General features: G+C 40.5%; 2 protein-coding genes and 2 long non-coding RNA genes across 6 annotated transcripts in view; 2 read left to right on the top strand and 2 right to left on the bottom strand.

Annotated features, from left to right (window-relative positions):
• The first annotated feature begins 128 nt into the window (after positions 1-128).
• LOC126915749 (methyl-CpG-binding domain protein 2) lies at positions 129-2,267 on the top strand. Of its 3 annotated transcripts, none has more exons than XM_050720721.1 (5): positions 129-391; positions 570-711; positions 1,035-1,088; positions 1,574-1,786; positions 2,053-2,267. In XM_050720721.1, exons 1-5 carry the CDS (start codon positions 261-263, stop codon positions 2,149-2,151), a joined length of 639 nt encoding a protein of 212 aa, XP_050576678.1. In that variant the 5' UTR covers positions 129-260; the 3' UTR covers positions 2,152-2,267. The 3 variants fall into 3 exon arrangements, with proteins under 3 accessions (XP_050576678.1, XP_050576677.1, XP_050576679.1); XM_050720720.1 differs by having other exon boundaries at positions 131-391; positions 1,574-1,819; XM_050720722.1 differs by lacking the exon at positions 1,035-1,088 and having other exon boundaries at positions 133-391; positions 1,574-1,819.
• Positions 2,268-5,966: 3,699 nt separating this feature from the next.
• On the bottom strand, positions 5,967-6,792 carry LOC126915754 (uncharacterized). The gene is made up of 2 exons (XR_007710314.1): positions 6,600-6,792; positions 5,967-6,499 (listed from the first exon to the last, which is right to left on the bottom strand). It is a non-coding gene; the product is annotated as an uncharacterized LOC126915754 (long non-coding RNA).
• Positions 6,793-6,984: 192 nt separating this feature from the next.
• LOC126915756 (uncharacterized) lies at positions 6,985-15,776 on the bottom strand. The gene is made up of 3 exons (XR_007710318.1): positions 15,623-15,776; positions 15,437-15,556; positions 6,985-7,425 (listed from the first exon to the last, which is right to left on the bottom strand). It is a non-coding gene; the product is annotated as an uncharacterized LOC126915756 (long non-coding RNA).
• A 572-nt stretch (positions 15,777-16,348) lies between these two features.
• LOC126915744 (RNA-binding protein MEX3B) overlaps positions 16,349-19,689 on the top strand; it is a 61,165-nt gene continuing 57,824 nt past the window's right edge. The window contains exon 1 of the mRNA XM_050720711.1: positions 16,349-17,847. Coding sequence (XP_050576668.1) covers positions 17,547-17,847 — 301 coding nt within the window. The 5' untranslated portion in view covers positions 16,349-17,546. The remainder of the gene's footprint in view (positions 17,848-19,689) is intronic.

The following is a 19,689-nucleotide window of genomic DNA, read 5'->3' as shown; positions in this document are numbered from 1 at the left end:
ATAAATCGTTCAGTTTGTATATGTAGTGTAAATTGATGTGCCGCTCAGAGTAAATATTATGGGGAAGAGGTTCAATAACTGCATGGATAGTACCGCCACCACGTAGGTAATTACTCGAACTGATAACTATACTAACCTACTCGAATTTAACGGAACGCATCAATATGGCCTCCGGTAGCTGGCTCGTGCGCTCGCTCGCTAATTATTTAAGTAATTTCGGGGAACGTACGAGTGTACGTTGAAATAAACACTTGTGCAAGATGAATATGTCAGTAGAGAAAAAGAAATATCCATCGGCGCTACCAACAAATTGGCCGATTAGGGAAGAAGCCTCGAGAAAAAGCCAAAATCAGTTGTCGTCTACTGGAAAAGTTGACGTTTATTATTACAGGTACGTCTTTCATTTTAGAAACTTATATCTTTACGTTACATATATGTTATATAGGAAGTGATAAATGCTTGTATCGTACGTTCATGATGTACCGATTACAATCGATGCAGGAACATTTAGTGTCGTCAATTCTAACCTCAGTAATGCATGTTTATGACACCACGAATGTTTCTTCCAGTCGCGGGGTCAGGAATGACGCATCGTTAGTGCCACCGATAAGGCAAACTGCATCTATATTCAAACAACCAGTAACCATTTACAAGACTCAGGAAGGAAAAGTGAAGGACGTCAAGCATGGAAATCAAGAAAAACCAAAACAGGTTAACATTTGTTATTTCTTTTCCTTATCTGTACATACACATCCGATAATCGTATTATAACATATCTTGCCTATATTTCTAACCTTTATATGTGTACTCGAAGGAAAAACATTTCTCAAGTTTGAAATTGTTTTGCCTCATTCATTACGTTGTTTATCAGAAGTTCGTCATTTAGTAATAATTGAATCATATTCCCTTCATATGTAAAAGTAATATTCCAAACGATTATTGTAACAAAAGTACAAAGTCATGTATGATTTAATTATTGGAATTTGATGTCCCCTGTAAATTCTTATGGTTCAATCATCAAATCATTCGTTTAGGAAGGAGCCGATAAAACTGATGGCAAATACGGCTCCCAAGATAAGCCTAAGCAGGTAACATATTGCTCAATGTACTTATGGAATCATTAATGATTATGTGATTTTTTATACCAATGAATGTACAATGTTTTACACAAAGTGTCTAAAAAATAGGCATCCATAATTATCAGCTAGTTTTTAAGCAGTTACGTATTGCATGTATCATTATAAAATCCTTTGTTATGTGAACCTTTCATAGAAATTAAATTCATAACAAACATGTGTTTAATGTAATGTATAGATTATTAAGTTCTTCACTGTTATGCGTTCTTTGATTTTTATCATTCAAAATATAATGCATTTGATTTGTTTTGTAGAGATTACGATATTTAATTGTATATTATGATTTTGCTTGCGCCATGAAGCAAATGTATCCTGCTTTCTTAATTAGATTATTCTTATGCGTGTTAAGTATTATATTATTTCATATACATTAATGTTATGGTCTTATGTAAATACTTATTATTAATTGTACATAAATAATCTTTTTGATTTTACAGTTATTTTGGGAGAAACGTTTGGAAGGTTTAAGGGCATGCGATCCAGATGGCTTCGAATTCGACGCGATGGACTTACCAAAAAGTTTGAAGCCCGTTGGTCCATATATTACAGAAGAAACGTTGCTTCAGAGTGTTGCAACTGCGTTACACGTTTCGTCTCAACCAGTCACGGGACAAACGGGTTCGAAGACAGCTTTAGAGAAGAATCCCGGGGTATTTCTTAATCCCGATCAACCCCTCGTACAGGTAGAATAGATATTTAGATACCAAATAGGGTGCTATGTATATTAAAATCACTCGTGTTACGTGTAACATACAGTTGAGCACACGACCCAACACCCTATTACGGAATGTAAATAATTATGTACTGGAGGTTTGAAAGGGTATATCGACAAAGACAATAGAGACGGTGTCAACCAAACTTTTAACGTGACTATTGTCAAAGCAAAATCGATAAATTAGTTCCTCTTTTGTTCTAGGCAGTCTCGATAGCTGACGAAGACATCAAGAGACAAGAAGACCGTGTTGCTCTTGCAAGAAAAAAGCTACAAGATGCTTTACGAGGAATTCCTATATAAGTTGTACAATTTTTTTAGCTATATTTTAATTCGCTCATCCCTAGTCCTAAGTTCGTTATAAATTATGTCATACCAGTTTTTATAATAAATGTTTTGTAAAGAAAGAAAAAAAGTAACTCAGTATTATACGATAAATACTCCGTTATAAGCTAACCGTTCTAAAATATTGTATCGTAAGAAATTCATGCATTTGTACAATACATTTGCAATGTTATTACTCTGTATACTGCAGCAGGCAGTTATTGGTAGATTTAAAGAGTTTTTCGCAATTGCAGGGAAAAAAATTTCGAAACCGCGATAAAATCATGTTGGACGATGGAAGAGGGGTTCGAGCATGTCAGCTGTTCTTTCATAAAATCCAATTTCGCTTTTCGTTACGAGCTGCTGATAATATTAACGGTTTGAGCACCGCGGTCATTTGCCATCTGCCCGGATTTTCGGTGTATATTCAGAAAATTGAGAAGGGTCGGTCACGAGAATTCAGCGATTCCTCGGATTCGACAAACTTAACGGGAAAGAAACTGCATCTGGCTTCACACGGGCCGGAAACGAGGCCGCACGAAATGATCCTTGAAGCGAGCGGTTCTGTGCGAGAAAAAGTAGAAACACGCGTGCAACCGAACCATATGCCATTTTAATATATTAGTCATTAGACGTACTTGAATTATTCAAGCACGCGACACTTCGTCCTACCTATACCAACGTCTTTTGATTTTACATCTTCACAATGAAATATTCTACAAAGAATCAGAATTTATCATCAACGGAAACAATTTTTTAACGTGTAACGCTTAATCTTCCTTAGAAGAAAATCCGACTGCCAGTTCTAAATTATGGTGTAATAAAGTTAGTACTCACCCAAAGTCGTGTATAGTCTAACGAGAGGGAGAATGGGTCAACTATGCATCGACCTTATGCGAAAGTCCCACAGAACGCGAAAGTCAGTGACATCGACGATGCAAGAACGAGCACCTTCATATACGTACACGATATCAAGGACATTCTACCGTCTAATATATTCCTAAAACATCTTTCTCAGCATCACGACAGTAACGTTGTGCCATGTAGTTTTATAGGATGTAATATGGCCGTATGGGAATGGGTGCGTGCCTCGGGGCCCGCACAAAAGAATGCTCGGGCAGGTATACCGACGTCGGTTTTCAGGTAAGCCAGGTGGTAACCTCTTTTTTCAGTCTATCTGCCTTCTCTGCCATTCTCCGAATCCCGACCTCCGTCCTCTTCTCATCATCGCTCAACAGCTGTTTCCCTGTTCGCGAAGGGTCGTTTTCCCTTATTTCTAAATGGTTAGAAAGAGAAAGAGAGCAAGAGTGGACAAAGAGAGATACGATAGACATACATGCACATGTCCTACTTTAAATCGTTATAATTCGCCGAACACGTTTGTATATCCCTGCCTAATCGGCCTTACGTGTCTCCTCTTTGGACGCGTATACTCGTGTGTGCGTGTTATACCGGTGAAGGAAGTCTGATCGAGGATGTGACCCGAATATTCAGCACACATTGTCAAGGATACGCTTGTTCCATCTGACTTTTCAGTGTTGCTGTCGAAGTGATGCGACGCTGATTATCGTGCTATAACAAGTAGTAATGTAATGTGAAGTATGTTATAAGATTTTTAGCCGATGGTATTGTACGAGAAATTAAGAATTCATTTAAGAGTTGTAGGAATTAATGGAATCTATATAGATATATTGTCGAGCACCTATAAATACGCTACAAGCATATTAGTAGTTTTTGTATGGATATTTTTAATCGCTTATCCAAGAATATTATCAGTTTGCCGTAAGAACTTTCGCGAACATTCTTAGTCTGTCTAGATTATTCTGGAGTTTACAAGGAAACGATTGCATTCTTGTGTGTCTAAAATGTGTTAAATATTCCTTATTAGAAGTTCCTTTGTGTATAAATACAAATTGTCATAGAATTATAGACATAACTTGTAACTAGAACAAAAATATGTACAAACCACTTTTGAAAATGAACCTTTCCATAAATATTCCCCAATATTTTGAAATGGATACGATTATATTTATTTACGTTGCAATGCACAGATTACAAAACTTCGCAATTCTAGCTTTTATCAAACACACGACATTGGCGTACATATTTCGTGTTATTAACGGATTAATATTGTTTATATATTGAACAGTAGAGAAAAGCAACGCAAAAATACCAGTATCGTAATAATTGGTTGACAGTTTAAGTTTATCGGTGAAAGTTAATTTTAATCATTCCATATTTGCGAAACGATAGGTTTGCATCTGTAGAAACTTGTTTGTCTCATTTTATCAAGTTCTATTTGAAGAATTAACCTACCACTCGTAAATTTCAATACGTCTTAACACAAATTAAATGTGTATTTCTGGGATAATCGTAAAAAATGGTAATGTTTCACTTTTGTGCGCCATAATCCGCAAACGTACATACAATAAAACAGATAACAAGGCGAGAACAATCGAACGTATTAAACTGTATTCGTTACATGTGGACGTAGCCGGTCCCGGATAAAACTTAATCCCTGCTTAAACGCCGTTGCGGTTGATAGAATATGCGCGTTTGCGGTTGAACGCGTCGAAGAACTTGTAATCTGAGGCAAGAAGATCCGTGTATCGTTATCGCGAGTCTCCCGCTGGAATTCGAACGAAACTATCATCAGGTGTCAGGCTTCTAAGTCAATCGAATTCCCCGAAATTAGATTTTGTTGTTTCCACGACGAGACACGTGGCAAACGTCGATTAGGAATTTGAATCTCGTAAACCTGTGCTGGTTTCTTGGTTTCCGTGTTTGTTTATAAAAAATGGGAATCAATATTTATCTTTTATTTATATTTATCTTATCTATATGAATTTTATAGAACTTTCCAAGTTCTATAAAATGCTATTTTTAAGAAAAAAAGGATAAATACAGTTTTGTAAAAACCAATTATACTTCACGTATTTTGATATTATAGTAAGGAAGATAAAGTGAAAGAAACAACATAAGTTCGGGAACCTGTCTTGTATAGTGTTATAAGGAGGAAAATTGAATTTCCGCAAACTAGCGCTCTCCGTAGGGTAAAGTACTTTAGCACGAGGTTATAAAAGACAAGAAAAGTTTTCTTTCTATTTTCATTATATTTCTGTTCTATAGACTTGTATCACACAATCGGTTCGAACATTTGTAACGTTAATAAATTACGTCGAAGTCCGGAAACATCTTCGCTCATCGCTATAAAAGGATAAACGAATGAAATAACGAAATAGAAGTAAGACTACCTATTCGTGAATCATCTACACAAAGATAGAAAAAACAAAAATCACTATTTTTAATACGACTGACATAATCTAAACCACCATGGCTAAATTCCAAGCATCATGATACCAAACAAAAATTATGAAAATTCACAATTCGATTTTCTAGCTTTCTGGTGCAATTTTAAAAACCTCTATTGTTCCGTGCACGGTGGCGAGGTTCATCGAGTGATTCTTCCGCGAGATTTCGCGTGTAACGTAATTCTCTGAAGCTTTACGGACTAAAATTGGATGGGAAGATTCTATCTGGCACGTATCGCGGATTGTATCTCTGGTTATGTCGAACCGCACTTCTATATAAATAGAAACGCTACTATGTCCTGTTATCGATCGTTTGAGCGACTGAGTTCGACCGTAGAGGGCCGTGTTGACCATACACACATCGGTCTCTACTGAAATGGTCCTTGAATGGAAGTATTCGAAAATTTCTCGAGGAGGTCGAATTAAATGCGTACGGAACAAAATTATTCGCGAACGACGGCCGGTTAAATGATAAAAGCCAGATTAACTCGAAATTACGATGGATTCATAATACGGTTTGGAAACATTCGGAAATTACGATGTTTGGAACAAAGAATTCTGTTAATCTTATCATTGCATTGCTTCGATAAATATTTTATAATGTTATTATCGCTTCAGCAATGGTAAAATGTTAGAATATACGTATGTAAAATGTACGTTATAGGCTTATTGTTACAACCGTGAAACGGTACATTTCCTTCTTTTTTTCTGAGTTTCCCCATCTCTTTTTTCCTTCCTTCTTTTTTATCTACATCGAACGTTTCGTTTTTTACAGTCGGGAGGAAACAATCAATTTCGGCGAGATCCAGCGGATAAACATCATCAGCTTGCAAGAGGCCTTTCAAAGGAGGCGTTGGTCCATCGCTCTCCACGGAAGAACAGCTGGGGGACCTTCGACTCCCAACTGCTATACGTAATCGATGTCGACTGACTTTCTCTCTCGTGGGCCCACCAGACGGGAGCAACGGATAGGAGAGAACTGGCCGCTTTACCAGCTTCGCGTTTCCAGGTATATGCTAAAAATCGTTTCATAATTATTAAGTTTACACGGCATTCACGAAATCATCGACGAAATCTAATAATAGCTACCAGGAATCAATTATCATAATGAATTACCATAAAAATTAAAAATTCCTGTATTAGATATTTCTGCTTCATCCTCGCGTTTCATCCAGCACCGGATGAACTTTCGTAACCTTCGGACAAGGGTTCTGTATTTCTTTTTACGTCATCAAGCGACAAAGCGCGCGGAACACGAGCCCCCAGCTGATCCTGATTTTCACCGACACTCGAAGTCATTAAACTTCCGTTCTCGTTCAGGACCCGGTCGATCCAGATGTACACGCACACGATCACTCTATCCCTTGTGCATACACATGTGCACGTGGAATCGTACACACGGGAAGTCTTCAAGCTCGGCCATGGTTTCCGTCTGGCCCATTGTTCGTCGTTTCGTTTCGAGCCCAGAAAAAAGTCGCTCAGATCGAAATCTATTGAACCGTCTGAAAAGCGAGCCTTTTCTTCTTCTTCGCCGCGTGCTCCCTTTTCTACGTCCTTTTTCATCGTCCTGTTCCCTCCTCGTTCCTCCACTTTTCAATTTGCTCACTCGGTCCTCTACCGCCCTACTATTTCTACAGTTCCTTTTCTGTCTGTCTCTTTCTTTGTATTTTACCCTTAGTCATTGGTCGACCCCTCTCGTTTCATAAAAGCTTTAAATTCGTCTGGGGTGTCGCTGGATTCGCTCATAGGGAAATCGGGGGTAACGCACGGCAATCCACGAAATGTCAAAAGCGTACACGCGATCCTTCGACGAATCGTCTTCTCATCCAACTATGTAGTTTCAAGGTGAGAGAAATTTACGTCGACCGTTTTTATCCACAAGGTACGCATCGGTCCATATTGCATACCGAGTATAACTTCGTTTCTTTTGTACCTGCAGACCCTGGAAATCAAGTTCTTTTTTATTATTTAATTTATATTGTACGATTTGTCCAGCTGGACATTCGGTAAATATTTCTAGCTTGGAAATCAAGTGTATGGTTGTATGTAGATACGTGGCAACTATCGATTTCGTTTGCTTCCCATTTGAAGAAACCCTAGTAATTAACGAACTCATTATAGAGTTCGTTTATGACTATTACAGTTTAAGATTGTTGTAAATCGATCGAATATCTACATTGCATTGTACAGCAGTGGAAATATTTTAGTTTAGAGTGCCGATTATATCTACTGCGGGACTTTTAAATAACGGTACCGAAAAGTATTTTATATCGATATAATAAAACATTTTATACATTATTCTTAAATCAGGTCATTATCTTTCGAATTCTCCTCTCGATGGCTTTTTTAAATATCCATATATGTTTTCAACAGTACAAAAGCGAATTCAGGTATAATTAGGAATTTCTTAGGATGTGTGTAAAAATAACTGGTATTCTGTTGAGCCTCAGTCTATGTATTATATTAGATTGTCCCGAAAGTTTCTCTCGATTTACAAGCAAATATTGGATGAACACATTTTTTGTTTTATATTATCTTGGTTGGTTTATGTATGATTCATTTGTTCTATTGAAACAAAGGAAAGAAACTTTTGAGACAATATTTATTTTATTGCCTTTATTACTCTATGTTTCCATGTTAAATCTTTAATTGAATATATCTAATGAATTCGAAAATAATCAACCAATAGTTATAAATTATATTATATTCTTTCAATAAAAAAACTATAATATGCTTAACGCGTTTAACAAATATGAATTTTAACATTTCATTGGAATTGCTGCCCCCGTATACCTACACCATTGTCAGATAATTCGAATTCTCTGTGCGAACGCATCCTAGAAGCCGATCGCGAAACGTTTTCCGTTTCTCTGCCGTTCGAAAGTGCCGGCTATAAACACGAAGGGCATCGGTAACCACGTGAATGCACTCTACGATCACCCTTCGCTGTAAATAAATCTTCCATCGAATTCATAGTAAACTGGTGAGCCCACGTTTTCCGAGCTCACAATGCTGTTCTAATAACTTCAAAATTTCCGCTTGAAAACGTTACGTCCGATCGTATTTCGACGATGCAAAGCAACGATGAATAGATAAATTCCCTTCTTGTGGTCTGTCAGAAGAAGCTTTGGTCCGAGGTTCTCTTAATAGAGAGATTTGAACCTTCAAAGTTAAATTTTCGAAACTTATTATGTAGAACCTCCTAGATCGTTATTCTACATTTTTAATGTGCACGAATTATGAAGACAAAATCGTAAAGTTTCTTCTTCTCTTTATTATTTATTTCTCGTGTTTTGAATTTTTAATTGCTACAGTGAAATTTGTTTTTTAATCTATATGTTTCTAACTGAACATAAATAATAATTTCTTTCAAAATGCATAATATGCAGGGAATCTCATAGGGTGACCGAAACTTGTTTTGAAAGTGTCTGAATCTCGCCGACTTATGTCTGTCCCTCAATTAATCCTTATTTTTCACGGTTCCCAACCTCGAGCATTCGCCGCCCAAATTTTCGAGCTCTCGGCGCACGCGATCCATAGTCGAACGACTGAAGCCCAGTTTACAACGGGCTCCATCACTATATCTACGTTTACTTATTCATAACACATACAGACGTTTATTTACAATGGACAGAAAACTTGTATATGTCAAATATGATATCTTTTTATTGCAGTTAGGCTTCAAATATTAGGTATTTGTTAAACCTTTACACTAATAATATACAGAAAAAACTAAAATCGTATACAATACTATACTCATAAATAATACAAACTTCTCTCTGTTACGATTCCCTGATATAAAATAAATTTGTAGCTATTACAAAACTGAACTCTTGTTATAATATCAAGAAACGAGAAACGTTATACGTACTGGTGTTCACTTTCTTATATTTCCCTTAAAATTAAAGAAAGTTTTCAAGCATTGAGAACGTAATTAACTTTCTGTAATTATTACTTCATCCGATTACGAGGGAAAGAACCTATAATATTAATAGTAAATTTTTACTTTCCTTTGAAACCTAAAAATAAATAATTCTTATATATAAACCATTTGATACACCGATATAATAAGACATTAATAACACTACAATGATGTAACAAAGCAGACAAATAAAATTTGAAAAATTTGCAGGTATGGCTACGCAACTTCTTCAAATTGCACCATATTATAAACACTTAAGTCGGAGCAGAATCAAAGAATCGCAGCAGGGTAAAATTCATATAACGTGTTCAACTTTTTGCCACGAAGCAACATCGCGAAAAACAGAGATTAAGGGAAAGGTGGAATCAGGAAAGGTGACAAGTGTTACAGACTGCGGTCGGAAGCACATTCCGAGAATGGACCGACGGTATATTTAGAAAGGCGGCAGTTTATCCGCGCTATCATCGTTTACCATGCTATTTATGCGTTTTCGCCGTTGTGCAACGGCCTTACCGGCCGCTGTTCCACGCTGACCCCGCTTCGTGGACGCCGTTGCGTAGGCGGCCGCCGGATTTCGTGGTTAACCAGATATTGGGATAGATAGTCGATCAATATTGTCAGCACCGACGTGCAGTGGCTTTATACTCATGAATCGCATCGAGGATCAGCCAAGAGGCTGCTTACTATTATCTAATGCTTCGTTCTCGAAGCAATTAATGACCCGGTTTGATTCGTCTGGTGTTACTCTACGTGAATTCACCGATATTGTTTGCAAAGTCTGCTTCACAAATTACTTTGATTACAAGATTTCTTCAGGGAAATATGATCGCACGTACTTATATTTATTGTGACAAATTTGAGAAATATTTCTGAATGTGTCGTGCATTCTTTACGTTTATACAACTTCGAATTTCCCATAAATACATAAACATCCTACTAATATCAATCCAAAATCACAATCATGTATTACATAAGCAACAATGAAACATCAAGGACGAAGAAATATGCTCAAATGCGGAATGCTAAAGTATTACAAGGATGCACCTTGACATGGCGCCTGTTAGATCTTATTTACCCTCGCAGTGTTGGTTCGCGCAGTAAGCAAGCTTTGTATTAAAATTCACACCTCGTGCACCCCGATGACACGCAAAACGGAGGCGTACACAGGCGCGGTGAAGCCTCAAACGGGTGCTAGCCAGCAAGAATACGGCCCTGCCCTTCAGACACGCCGTCCGGCGACAAGATGTGCGTCGGCTCCACCACCGCCGCCACCATCGTCGTCGTCGTCGTCGTCGTTGTCGTCGTCCTAGCAGCCGCGGTCGACTCACAGGCCAGCAATGCGGTTCTCCCCCGTTGCACCCCGTCGATCGAAATCGAACGAAATATTCTCTCTCCTCTCCGCTGGCTGGGCAGCGCGGCGCGTACCTTGCGCGCACATATACGATCTGCCGGTCCGTATATAGGCGCGCGCGAAACAAGCTCGATCTGGTATTCGTGCGCGCGTGCGAGCGAACGCAAAGCGCGAGCCGGTGTGTGCGCGCAGAAAAATCGCCAAGGTGTATTCTGCGAGCGCGACACGCAGACACGCGCGTATGTCGGTGCACTCGGCGAGCGTATGTCGCCGATCCGCGTGTATATACGGTCGGTCTCACGAGGACACGCCGCCCCGCAGGAGTTGCAGCAGTTTCGCAAAGCAACGACAATGATCGCCGTGGAAGGCAACCGGTTGCAAGCGCTAAAAATACGACCAACTATGCCGAACGTCGAAGAGGAGTTAGCTAATGCGCCAACCAGCCAGAAACTGTTCCGTTCGTTATTAAGTTAAACGCAACTTGGCCAGTATCCTGCAACAGGAAGTCTGATTATACACACGTGCCTGCATCGCCCTTTAGTATGTGTATACGTCGCTTCCTTTACATTCGTCTTAAGGGTCCTTCGAGGACCCTTTTCCGAGAGCATGTTCCCTGTTTTCGTCTTTCTGTTCTCTCTCTCTCTCTCTCTCTCTTTCTTCCTTTCTCTTTCTCTTGTTGAAGGATGAGAGCCTCGTTTCGACATCCTTCGGTATTCTGTTGTTCGTTATCGTAATTACAATATTCGAGTGGCGCGCGAGATGGAAATCTGTCGGAACGATAGCAGCGTTTTGGGAACGCCTGTAATCTATCGTGGTGGCGCTGATAGTCGAAAGGAATCGGCGTGCGCTCAACTTTCTGCCGCATAAAGAAACACGTTTTTAAAGTATAGTATTAAGGATCGCGTAATGTATAACATTAGACCTGATAAGATATAAATGTAGCATACAGCGGATCGTTATTGCTCGTAATAAGCCGCGACATTAAGAGGCGCCCACGGTGTGGCTAGCGTTCGACCGCGGCCCGAACAGTATCGCGTTGCAACATCTCTTCTCAGGGCTGCGCCTTCTTCGGCCGTTCGCTACGAAATAGCTGTAGAAACCTGCGAAAATGGTAGCCACGAAAAAGAGCGACGCGACGTGGTTCAGGAGGAACGTGGTCAGCATGGTGAACCTGCATGGTGTGGATTCGCAGCTGATCCAGTTGTCTTGTTTCTTCTTTTTCGACGTATTAAATTGCTACCTCGTTGCCCGAGATTCGAGTAATTTTGGGCTGTGTCGTAAAATATCTATACTTTGTTTCATTTTTTAAGCGAAGGAGAAACCATATTAATCGGTTCATCTCGTTAAAATTCCCAAAGCTGTGGTTAGAATCTATCAATTACTCGTTCGTTTTCTTTCATTTTATAAATAGCCGCGGAGTAGTTAATAATATGATATTCGCTCTACATGGTGTAAATAAAAAGTAATCGTTATTCGCGTATATTTCCATTTTCAAATATTTTTCATCCACATTCTCGTCAAATCTTCATCCTGTTCCATTCGTCCTATTTAAAATATTTCTACGTCGTTGGAGCAACAATCAAATATGCGGGTACAAAATCTAGAAATAATTCAATTTACCCACATCTCGTCTAATTATACGACAATGCTCAGTCATGTACACTACGCGCATTACGTTCCTCATACACCTTTCGACCATCTGCATTTAATTTCATCCTGCAACCCTTTACTCATTCTCTGCTCCGTTCCAACCTACATACCTCGCCATCAATACGTCGTATTCAATTCTTGCAGCATCCTGAAAGAGGAGGACGATCTCGAATCCAACGTAAATGCTCTCTGTCCGTCGGACTTAATTATCTCAGAATTATAGCCATCGTCGATTATGAGTTGATTACGTGTCGATTACCGAGGCAATTAGTTGGACGAATAAGCGTTGGACACGCACGTGCACTCACACGTTACTTTCACGCTGGAGTTTCGGGCTCGTGTGCAGACGACGCGCATATGTCGAGAGAGAAAACCACCCCCTTCAGGGTACGATTGGTATTCACGGATAAAATCGTTCGTTGTTCGTCCAACTGGCTTATCGTCATCAAGTCATTGGCTGTGATAAAAATGAACAAACGCGAGCAAAGTTTCGGAAAGGCGAACGTATACTGGACACAAGTTACAGGTATTTACGAGCGAGGCGAGAGCACGAGCTCGCCAGAAGTCGGCAGGTGCTCGTGGCAAAAGGTGGCGTCCCGAGACAGCCTTGAGAGAGCGTGCACGGGTCGTTGCTTTCGGCGAACGATGAGAAACAAAATTAGTCGCCTTTGCCGAACGAGCTCACGTAGGATCACCGTCCGCGAGAAAGCCAGTCGCTTTTGTGGAAATCTTTCTTTTTTCTTCTGTTTCTCTTCGCTGTTGGGTAATTTATCGAATGACTGGCAACAATGTTGACTGAAGTTGTTTGAAATTTTCAAAAGTCAACCTGTATTTGTCTCGTTTTATCGTTTTATGTAAATTTAACGGGCAAATGGAACAATTTTGGTGCTTCGATTGGTAACAGTTTTGTTCAGCGTATCTAAGTGGTTGTATGTAAATTTTTTCTACCTGCTAAGCAAATACACATAGTCTGTAAAAGAGGTTTTCGGTTAGGCTTTGTTGGCCAAAGATCTCGCTGACACCTGTCGTTCAACTCGCGTTTTATTGGTCAGTATTGTTGAACCACGTTGTCTTTAATGAAAGAAATATGCGTACATATTTTTTTACACTTCTCTATAATATCCGCGCATTCTCGGTTATATCTTGTTTGCTGTTTACTTGTAGTTTCGTTTAATTTACAGCTTGATACCTTACAGTAATAATGAAAACGTTGGCTCCGACTAATAAAACAGAGTCAACTTCCTCGCAAAGGTTTCCTTGTTCCTTATCATCCTCTCTTAACGCTGTACACGTACACATAAACCGTACATAATTTAAAATTACTACCTACGCTATCAATGAAACAAATTAAAGAACTTGAAAGTTTAAAAAGGTAGCCAGAATTTGTACGTTCTTTGCAGGCGTACCAATCATTTCAACTTTTCCTTTCTTTTTTATTTGGAAACCTACAGTGAGTATATTTTACAACGGGACGTTAAAAGGATGGTCAACTTTTCATCCGATATTCTCCGTAAACGTTAATATTTTATATTCGGTATCTCGGATAGCGGAACGGTTGTAATAAAAGTTTCTGATATTGTGGAATTATTCTGGAGCATCGTCGGCTGTTTTCCATGAGATGGAGGACATGATCAGGATCGTGTGCGTTGGCCCGACTAAAAATCGAGCAATCGGCTAGTCTGGGGAGAAGACGAAGGGTCGTCGGCAGAGAACAATGGAACACGGTTGCACCTCGGTTCAAGGTCCAAACCGCTGCATTTAGAAATCGGTTTAGATCGAATTCGCCAGTTTTGTTGTTAGCAAATATGTAGTCGGTTTCGGTCGCGCAGGTGGCAGCTGCGCCAGGATGGCTCGTGATTTGCGGATTAAGAGGTTGCAGGTATCAGTGAAGCAATTACGTGTCTGGCCCGTATCGAAGCCAACTTTTGACAATTAGTAGAAAGGAGAGGGGACAGCTTCTTGTATCGTTCGCTTTTATATTACGCAGCGAACTGGTTCCTTTCAAAAATTTATCACAGCGCAGCTTTAAAGACGAACCGAGATGCTTCTTCTTTTATTAAGGTGTGCTCCTCAACACGCGTAATGACTCCGTTTTTTGCATTGTACTTGAGTATGGAATTTTAATAGGTTTTTCTGCGAGAATTAACGATCGGTCGCGTTCTTCGCATCATTCTTTTTCTTGTTTCTCGTGTTCCCTTTTTTCTCGCAGAAATTTTCCCCTTTCTTTTCACAATTAGCTTTATGCTAATCATAAATTGCAACCAGAGAAAATTACAAGGTTGATCGGCGATCAACGATCTCGACACGAAGTACAAATTCCTACACAGTCTGCTGGAATCATTGGCGTCGGAGTTCAAGGACGATAGATCGGCGTAACTTAACCTAGCTTAACTGATTCAGAGTGAAGATATTCTTGATATCTCGATTACGGAAAGTTAACCATTCTACTACGGTATGATGTTTTAGCACAGGCTATAGTGCAGTGCACTGTGCATGAACGTAGTGCCAAGACGTTTCTTCAGAAACTTGTTTCGCGGTGCTACGTGGGATATCGATCGCAATAAAAACTCGGTTTTTCTCGTTTCATCGATGATACTGCATAAATTTATCGTGTCGTGAATTTCATTACATTCGAAGCAGGCAAAAACGAAAATGCTCTGTCGGGCTTGGATCGAACGTGATCAAAATGTCTTAATTTAATGGAGGAACAAACAAGACAATAAATACTTCTGCTTGATTCTAGAAAACATGCTCAATCATCGTGTGTACTTTTATCTACATTTTCATTCGACTAATTATTATCGATAAAACAGGGAAAAGTGTTGAAACAGGTAACAGAGTTGCAACCTTGTGAGGCAGTGGGTAATTAAGTTTCAAACAAGCGAGGCCACTGAAAAGGATCACACTTTTATATATTTGATACTAAGCAATAATACAGATTTCCTTTGAACTATTCCTGATGTCATATCTAATTTACAGCATGGTAGGAGTCTCAAACGATCCAACTACGGTTTACGACTCGAACGATACCTTGCTATTATTTCTCCAGAATCGTAAATTTCCTTCCCGTTGCATTTCCTTTTGCCGATCTGCTGCAGTGACTGCACGCACCTCGAAAAAGAGTACCGACGAATGCGTTTGCTAGGCACCCTATATGCAGACAGAGGTCGTTGACGGGACTGCAGATACGAAAGGGTATCGTATTGTGAGATTTACCGTGAACGATACAACGAATAATCTTGGAAAATGCAGTATTGCCACTGTAATATTCTAAACCACTTGGTTTATACCCTGGAATGCACAACCCAATCTACGTTTGTTAAATTATCTCTAAAGTAAAGTCGATTACCGAATTCTAATTAAAAAAGAAACAAGATAAACGAACTCGAAAGCTAGATTAAACAAATACTGGAACTGTCAAAAAGAAAGGGGCTATATTCGTTAATTAAAACTGCAATCAAACAAAGCCGAAAGTACAGATATTGACGGTGAGTAATTAAATTAACCGAAACAACATCGACGGAATGAAAGTGCATCCCTTGATCATGGCGTCTCGCGTTATCACGAAGAGATGGAGCTGCGATCCCAGGGCAGCCCCGGGCTCGCAAACACCGCCGTTGGAAATCGGTGGTGCAGCCGGTGCTTCAGCGGAGATCCATAGGGAAACTTGACGAAGAGGCGAGAGAGCACGAGCGGTAACACGGAGGGGGTTGCAAGCCGGTAGGGACGAGTGCACGCGCCCGTATCTGGAGGCAAACGAAGTGCGGCGCTCTCGGCCGGTAGATGCGCTGGTACTTTGTGCGCCGGTTGGCCGAATGTGGTGGGGAGGGGTGGTACGGTGCCACGTGACCGTGTTGACCAATCAGCAGGACGCATAGCCGGCGTCCGGCACATGGCGGCGCGCCGGCTTTAGCACCCGCAGTCGCAGTACGTCGCAGTCAGTCGCAGTGGTAACACGAGCGAGAGGGTAGTTGCACGCGCCTGCCTTCGAAAGGAAAGATCGCGGTAAGGGGGAGAGAGCAAGAGAGAACGCAAGTGAGCGGACAAGATAAAGAGAGAAAAAGGAACGAAAGAGAGAGCGCGGCGCCCCTTGCCTCCGTTTTCAGTGCTTCAGTCGCGCGACGACGCTCTCGGACGCTTTAGTCAGTCGGTCGGTGACGAACCTCCCAAACGTGATACACGCGTCGTTACGTTACGTTACGTTAGGTCGTTCCGTCGAAGGGGAGAACGAGAGCGAACGAAACGGGGAGAGAAATACCGAAAGGAGTAGACGAACGAACGAAATAACATTGTATCGGTAAAAAACAGATACGCGAACAAAAAAGAAATAAAAAAAGAAACACGAACATCGCGAGCGACGATTTTGACGGCTGCAAGTCGCGCTCTTAAATAACACGAATCTCAAACGAACACACAGTTCCAACCAGTGCGAATATCGAGAAGGCCACTTTCGTAGCACGGCTTTTGCACGCGGTGAAAGAAAGCGCGCGAGTGAGAGAGACTGAACGACGAGAAAAAGACGTGCTGATTGTGGACACGAGATTACGACGAGTAGTAGCCCACACGTTTCCAGTGTACGAATAACACTCACGCTGTGCGTTGCTCGTACACGCGCACGGCATAGAGGACCCGGACGAAAAAGGAAGAAGACAAAGAAAACGATCACCGGCGAGGCGACGATTTTATTTTTGTACGGTGCATCGTTGTTTTTCCTACGAACATTAAACGCTTCGTGACCGCGTACGAGAGAAGAGTAGATCGCCCGATTTTCTTGGTGTAACAGCCACTATAGTCCTCATCCTAAATAATACAGTGTGTGTAGTGTGCACGCGCGCGCGCTTATGTTTCGTTGTTTTTCGATCGTTTCGAGTTAGGCTCTGTCTACGTAGAACCCGTCTCCGATCAACATCATTCGGCCATTACTCTACAATTCAACTCATAGTAAAGTATTACAGAGAGAAGGAATTAGGGAAAGAAGAGAAAGACACGGGCTGTGAAGAAAGAACTGAAACTATATCATAATCGAAATAGTGAAAAGTCGGTGAATAAAGAAACTGTGATTTATACTATCTGTGCGAACGTATCAACGTACGATTGACTTCACCGGTGCGACACAACGCGATTATTTTAGCCGAGCAACATGCCAACAAGTTTATTCAGCGAAATGGATCGTGGGGCGAATGGCGGTGGCACCGCTTCCCTCGAAGACCAACGAGCCCTGCAATTGGCATTAGAGTTATCTATGCTCGGTCTCGAGGGTACTCCCGGATGCCCGGGCACTGGCACAGGAACCGGCACCGGAACGACTAACGATCCGGATCCTTTGCAAACAACACCAGCAGGTGTTTTCGAGGAAGCACGTTCTAAGAAAAGTCAGAATATGACCGAATGCGTCCCGGTACCTAGCAGCGAGCACGTGGCAGAGATCGTCGGCCGACAAGGTAAGAGCGCGAACATAACCTCCACATCTCTTACAAACTGACGGATTTCCTTCCTGCGATCGTTGAACATTGTTCTTTACGCGTTACAAAGTAATCAATACAGTCACAAATCTAACACATACTCGAAAAAATTGATAACGATTTATCGACGAACGATAAATTTTATAGCCGAAAAGTAAACGTAAAGCGTTTAATCTCGATAAATTGTGATTATACGAGGGCTTAGCGTAAGGGCCTTGGAATCACTTGAATCACATATAACTGCACGACAACAATGAAATTCGTTGTACTCTTTAGCAGATATACATAGAAATTCCACGAATGCGTTGAAAACTTTTGGTAGGTAATTTTATATGTGTATGGGTGAATGTAAAATATTCTTCAAAGGCCGTTCGATAAGTGTTGAAACGGTCGTGAATAATGTTGTCGAGTTAGTCGTACTGTAACATGTTTACGTAAGTTGAATTCACGTAGTACGTTATTTTGCATTTCTCGTTACCGGAATCTGTCGCGTATAGCACCACTGACAGTTCATTGGCACGGGCGTGAGCGTGGCGCGAGAAACGCGGTATCAAGTAATGGTGCAATTAAACCAATCTAACTTCGAAAAGCAAATTTATTTTGAAGCTCGGTGGAACGTCGTACAGTGAACCCTGTCGTAGGTCGTGGTCGTTCATCGGCTACCTTTGCGATCAGCCTAGTTACGTTTATCTTTGTTCCGTGATATGTATAGAAAAGAGGAAAAAAATGTAGTTAGAAAATAAAGATAAGGAAAAAGGGAACAAAAAGCTGCACATAGAAGCAAGTTTAACTTACAATTTGTTGCGATGTTGCGTATCGACCTCATAAATAAATAAAGAATGATTATACATTGCGGTTAAGTGTTTCGAGACCGATGACATTTTCGTAACCTTCGCTAGTGTGCACAAGCGTTCCTTGGAACGTTAAAATCGAGCTCGTCGTTCTTTTATCCGTGCCGCAACCGTCTTGGTATATTCTTTTCTTTTTTCTACACCCAAGTTTCCAAGAAAGGTGTCAAGAATAGCGACGTCATACTTTAAACGATGCTGCGATGTCGCTGCATCTAGAAATTCGCATGACACGCGTTAATGGATATAATATCACGCCAGATAAGAAATGTTTTGCTTGCTATTCAACGTGTCTAAAAAAAAGAAGATCAATTTGTTAATAATGATCTATATGCATGATATGCGAAAGTAATTGATTACAGGTGTTTGATTTATTGATATATCGTGTTAGTTTTACAGTTTACTGAACGAGTAAATGGTAATTATTGTTATCTCGTTGCGTCGCAATTTAACAATGTTTATCGTGGTTGAAAGCCGGCCGCTCGTTAAAGGACACGAAACGTCGACGACCGTTAAACTTAGAGAATTCCAAACAAAACGTTAGGCTGGAATCTTTACGAGCACCTTCCTTCTTTCCAAATGTCAAAGCACGGTTGTTACAAATAAAAATAACAGACACGTACGTGACACAGACGCTACGCACCTACTTCCGACCTTTTTATACCGCGATGCCCACCGGTAAGTCGCGGTCAATAACTTAGCGTCTTTCGTTTCGACCATTCTGAACGACGTGAAATGACAATTTTCGTTTTTTTATAATCCGTGTTTCATTGAGCATGCGAGAAGTAAAGGATCTTTCTCGCCGTATAAGGTCAGTCATGGCTAACGAACGCATCTGTGTTCTTTCTGGTGATCATCTCTGTTCTTTCTCGATGTGCACCGTGAAAAGATAATCTTTCCATTGAATAGCAAAACAGTTGCTTTTGTCGAACGAATTTAAACCATGTACTAACAGGACACAATATATGTATAT

This window comes from Bombus affinis, chromosome 4, assembly GCF_024516045.1.
Source record: "Bombus affinis isolate iyBomAffi1 chromosome 4, iyBomAffi1.2, whole genome shotgun sequence".
Taxonomy (NCBI): domain Eukaryota; kingdom Metazoa; phylum Arthropoda; class Insecta; order Hymenoptera; family Apidae; genus Bombus; species Bombus affinis.
The sequence above is the reverse complement of the archived record's forward strand: the minus strand, read 5'-3'. Positions and strand labels throughout refer to the sequence as shown.

What these genes read in the sequence shown, in the direction of transcription:
- LOC126915749 (XM_050720720.1), top strand. Translation starts at nt 261, where the DNA reads ATGAATATGTCAGTAGAGAAAAAGAAATATCCATCGGCGCTACCAACA. An exon ending in ATCAAGAAAAACCAAAACAG is followed by an intron (nt 712 to 1,034) that starts GTTAACATTTGT and finishes TCATTCGTTTAG; the next exon opens with GAAGGAGCCGATAAAACTGA. An exon ending in CCGATCAACCCCTCGTACAG is followed by an intron (nt 1,820 to 2,052) that starts GTAGAATAGATA and finishes CTTTTGTTCTAG; the next exon opens with GCAGTCTCGATAGCTGACGA.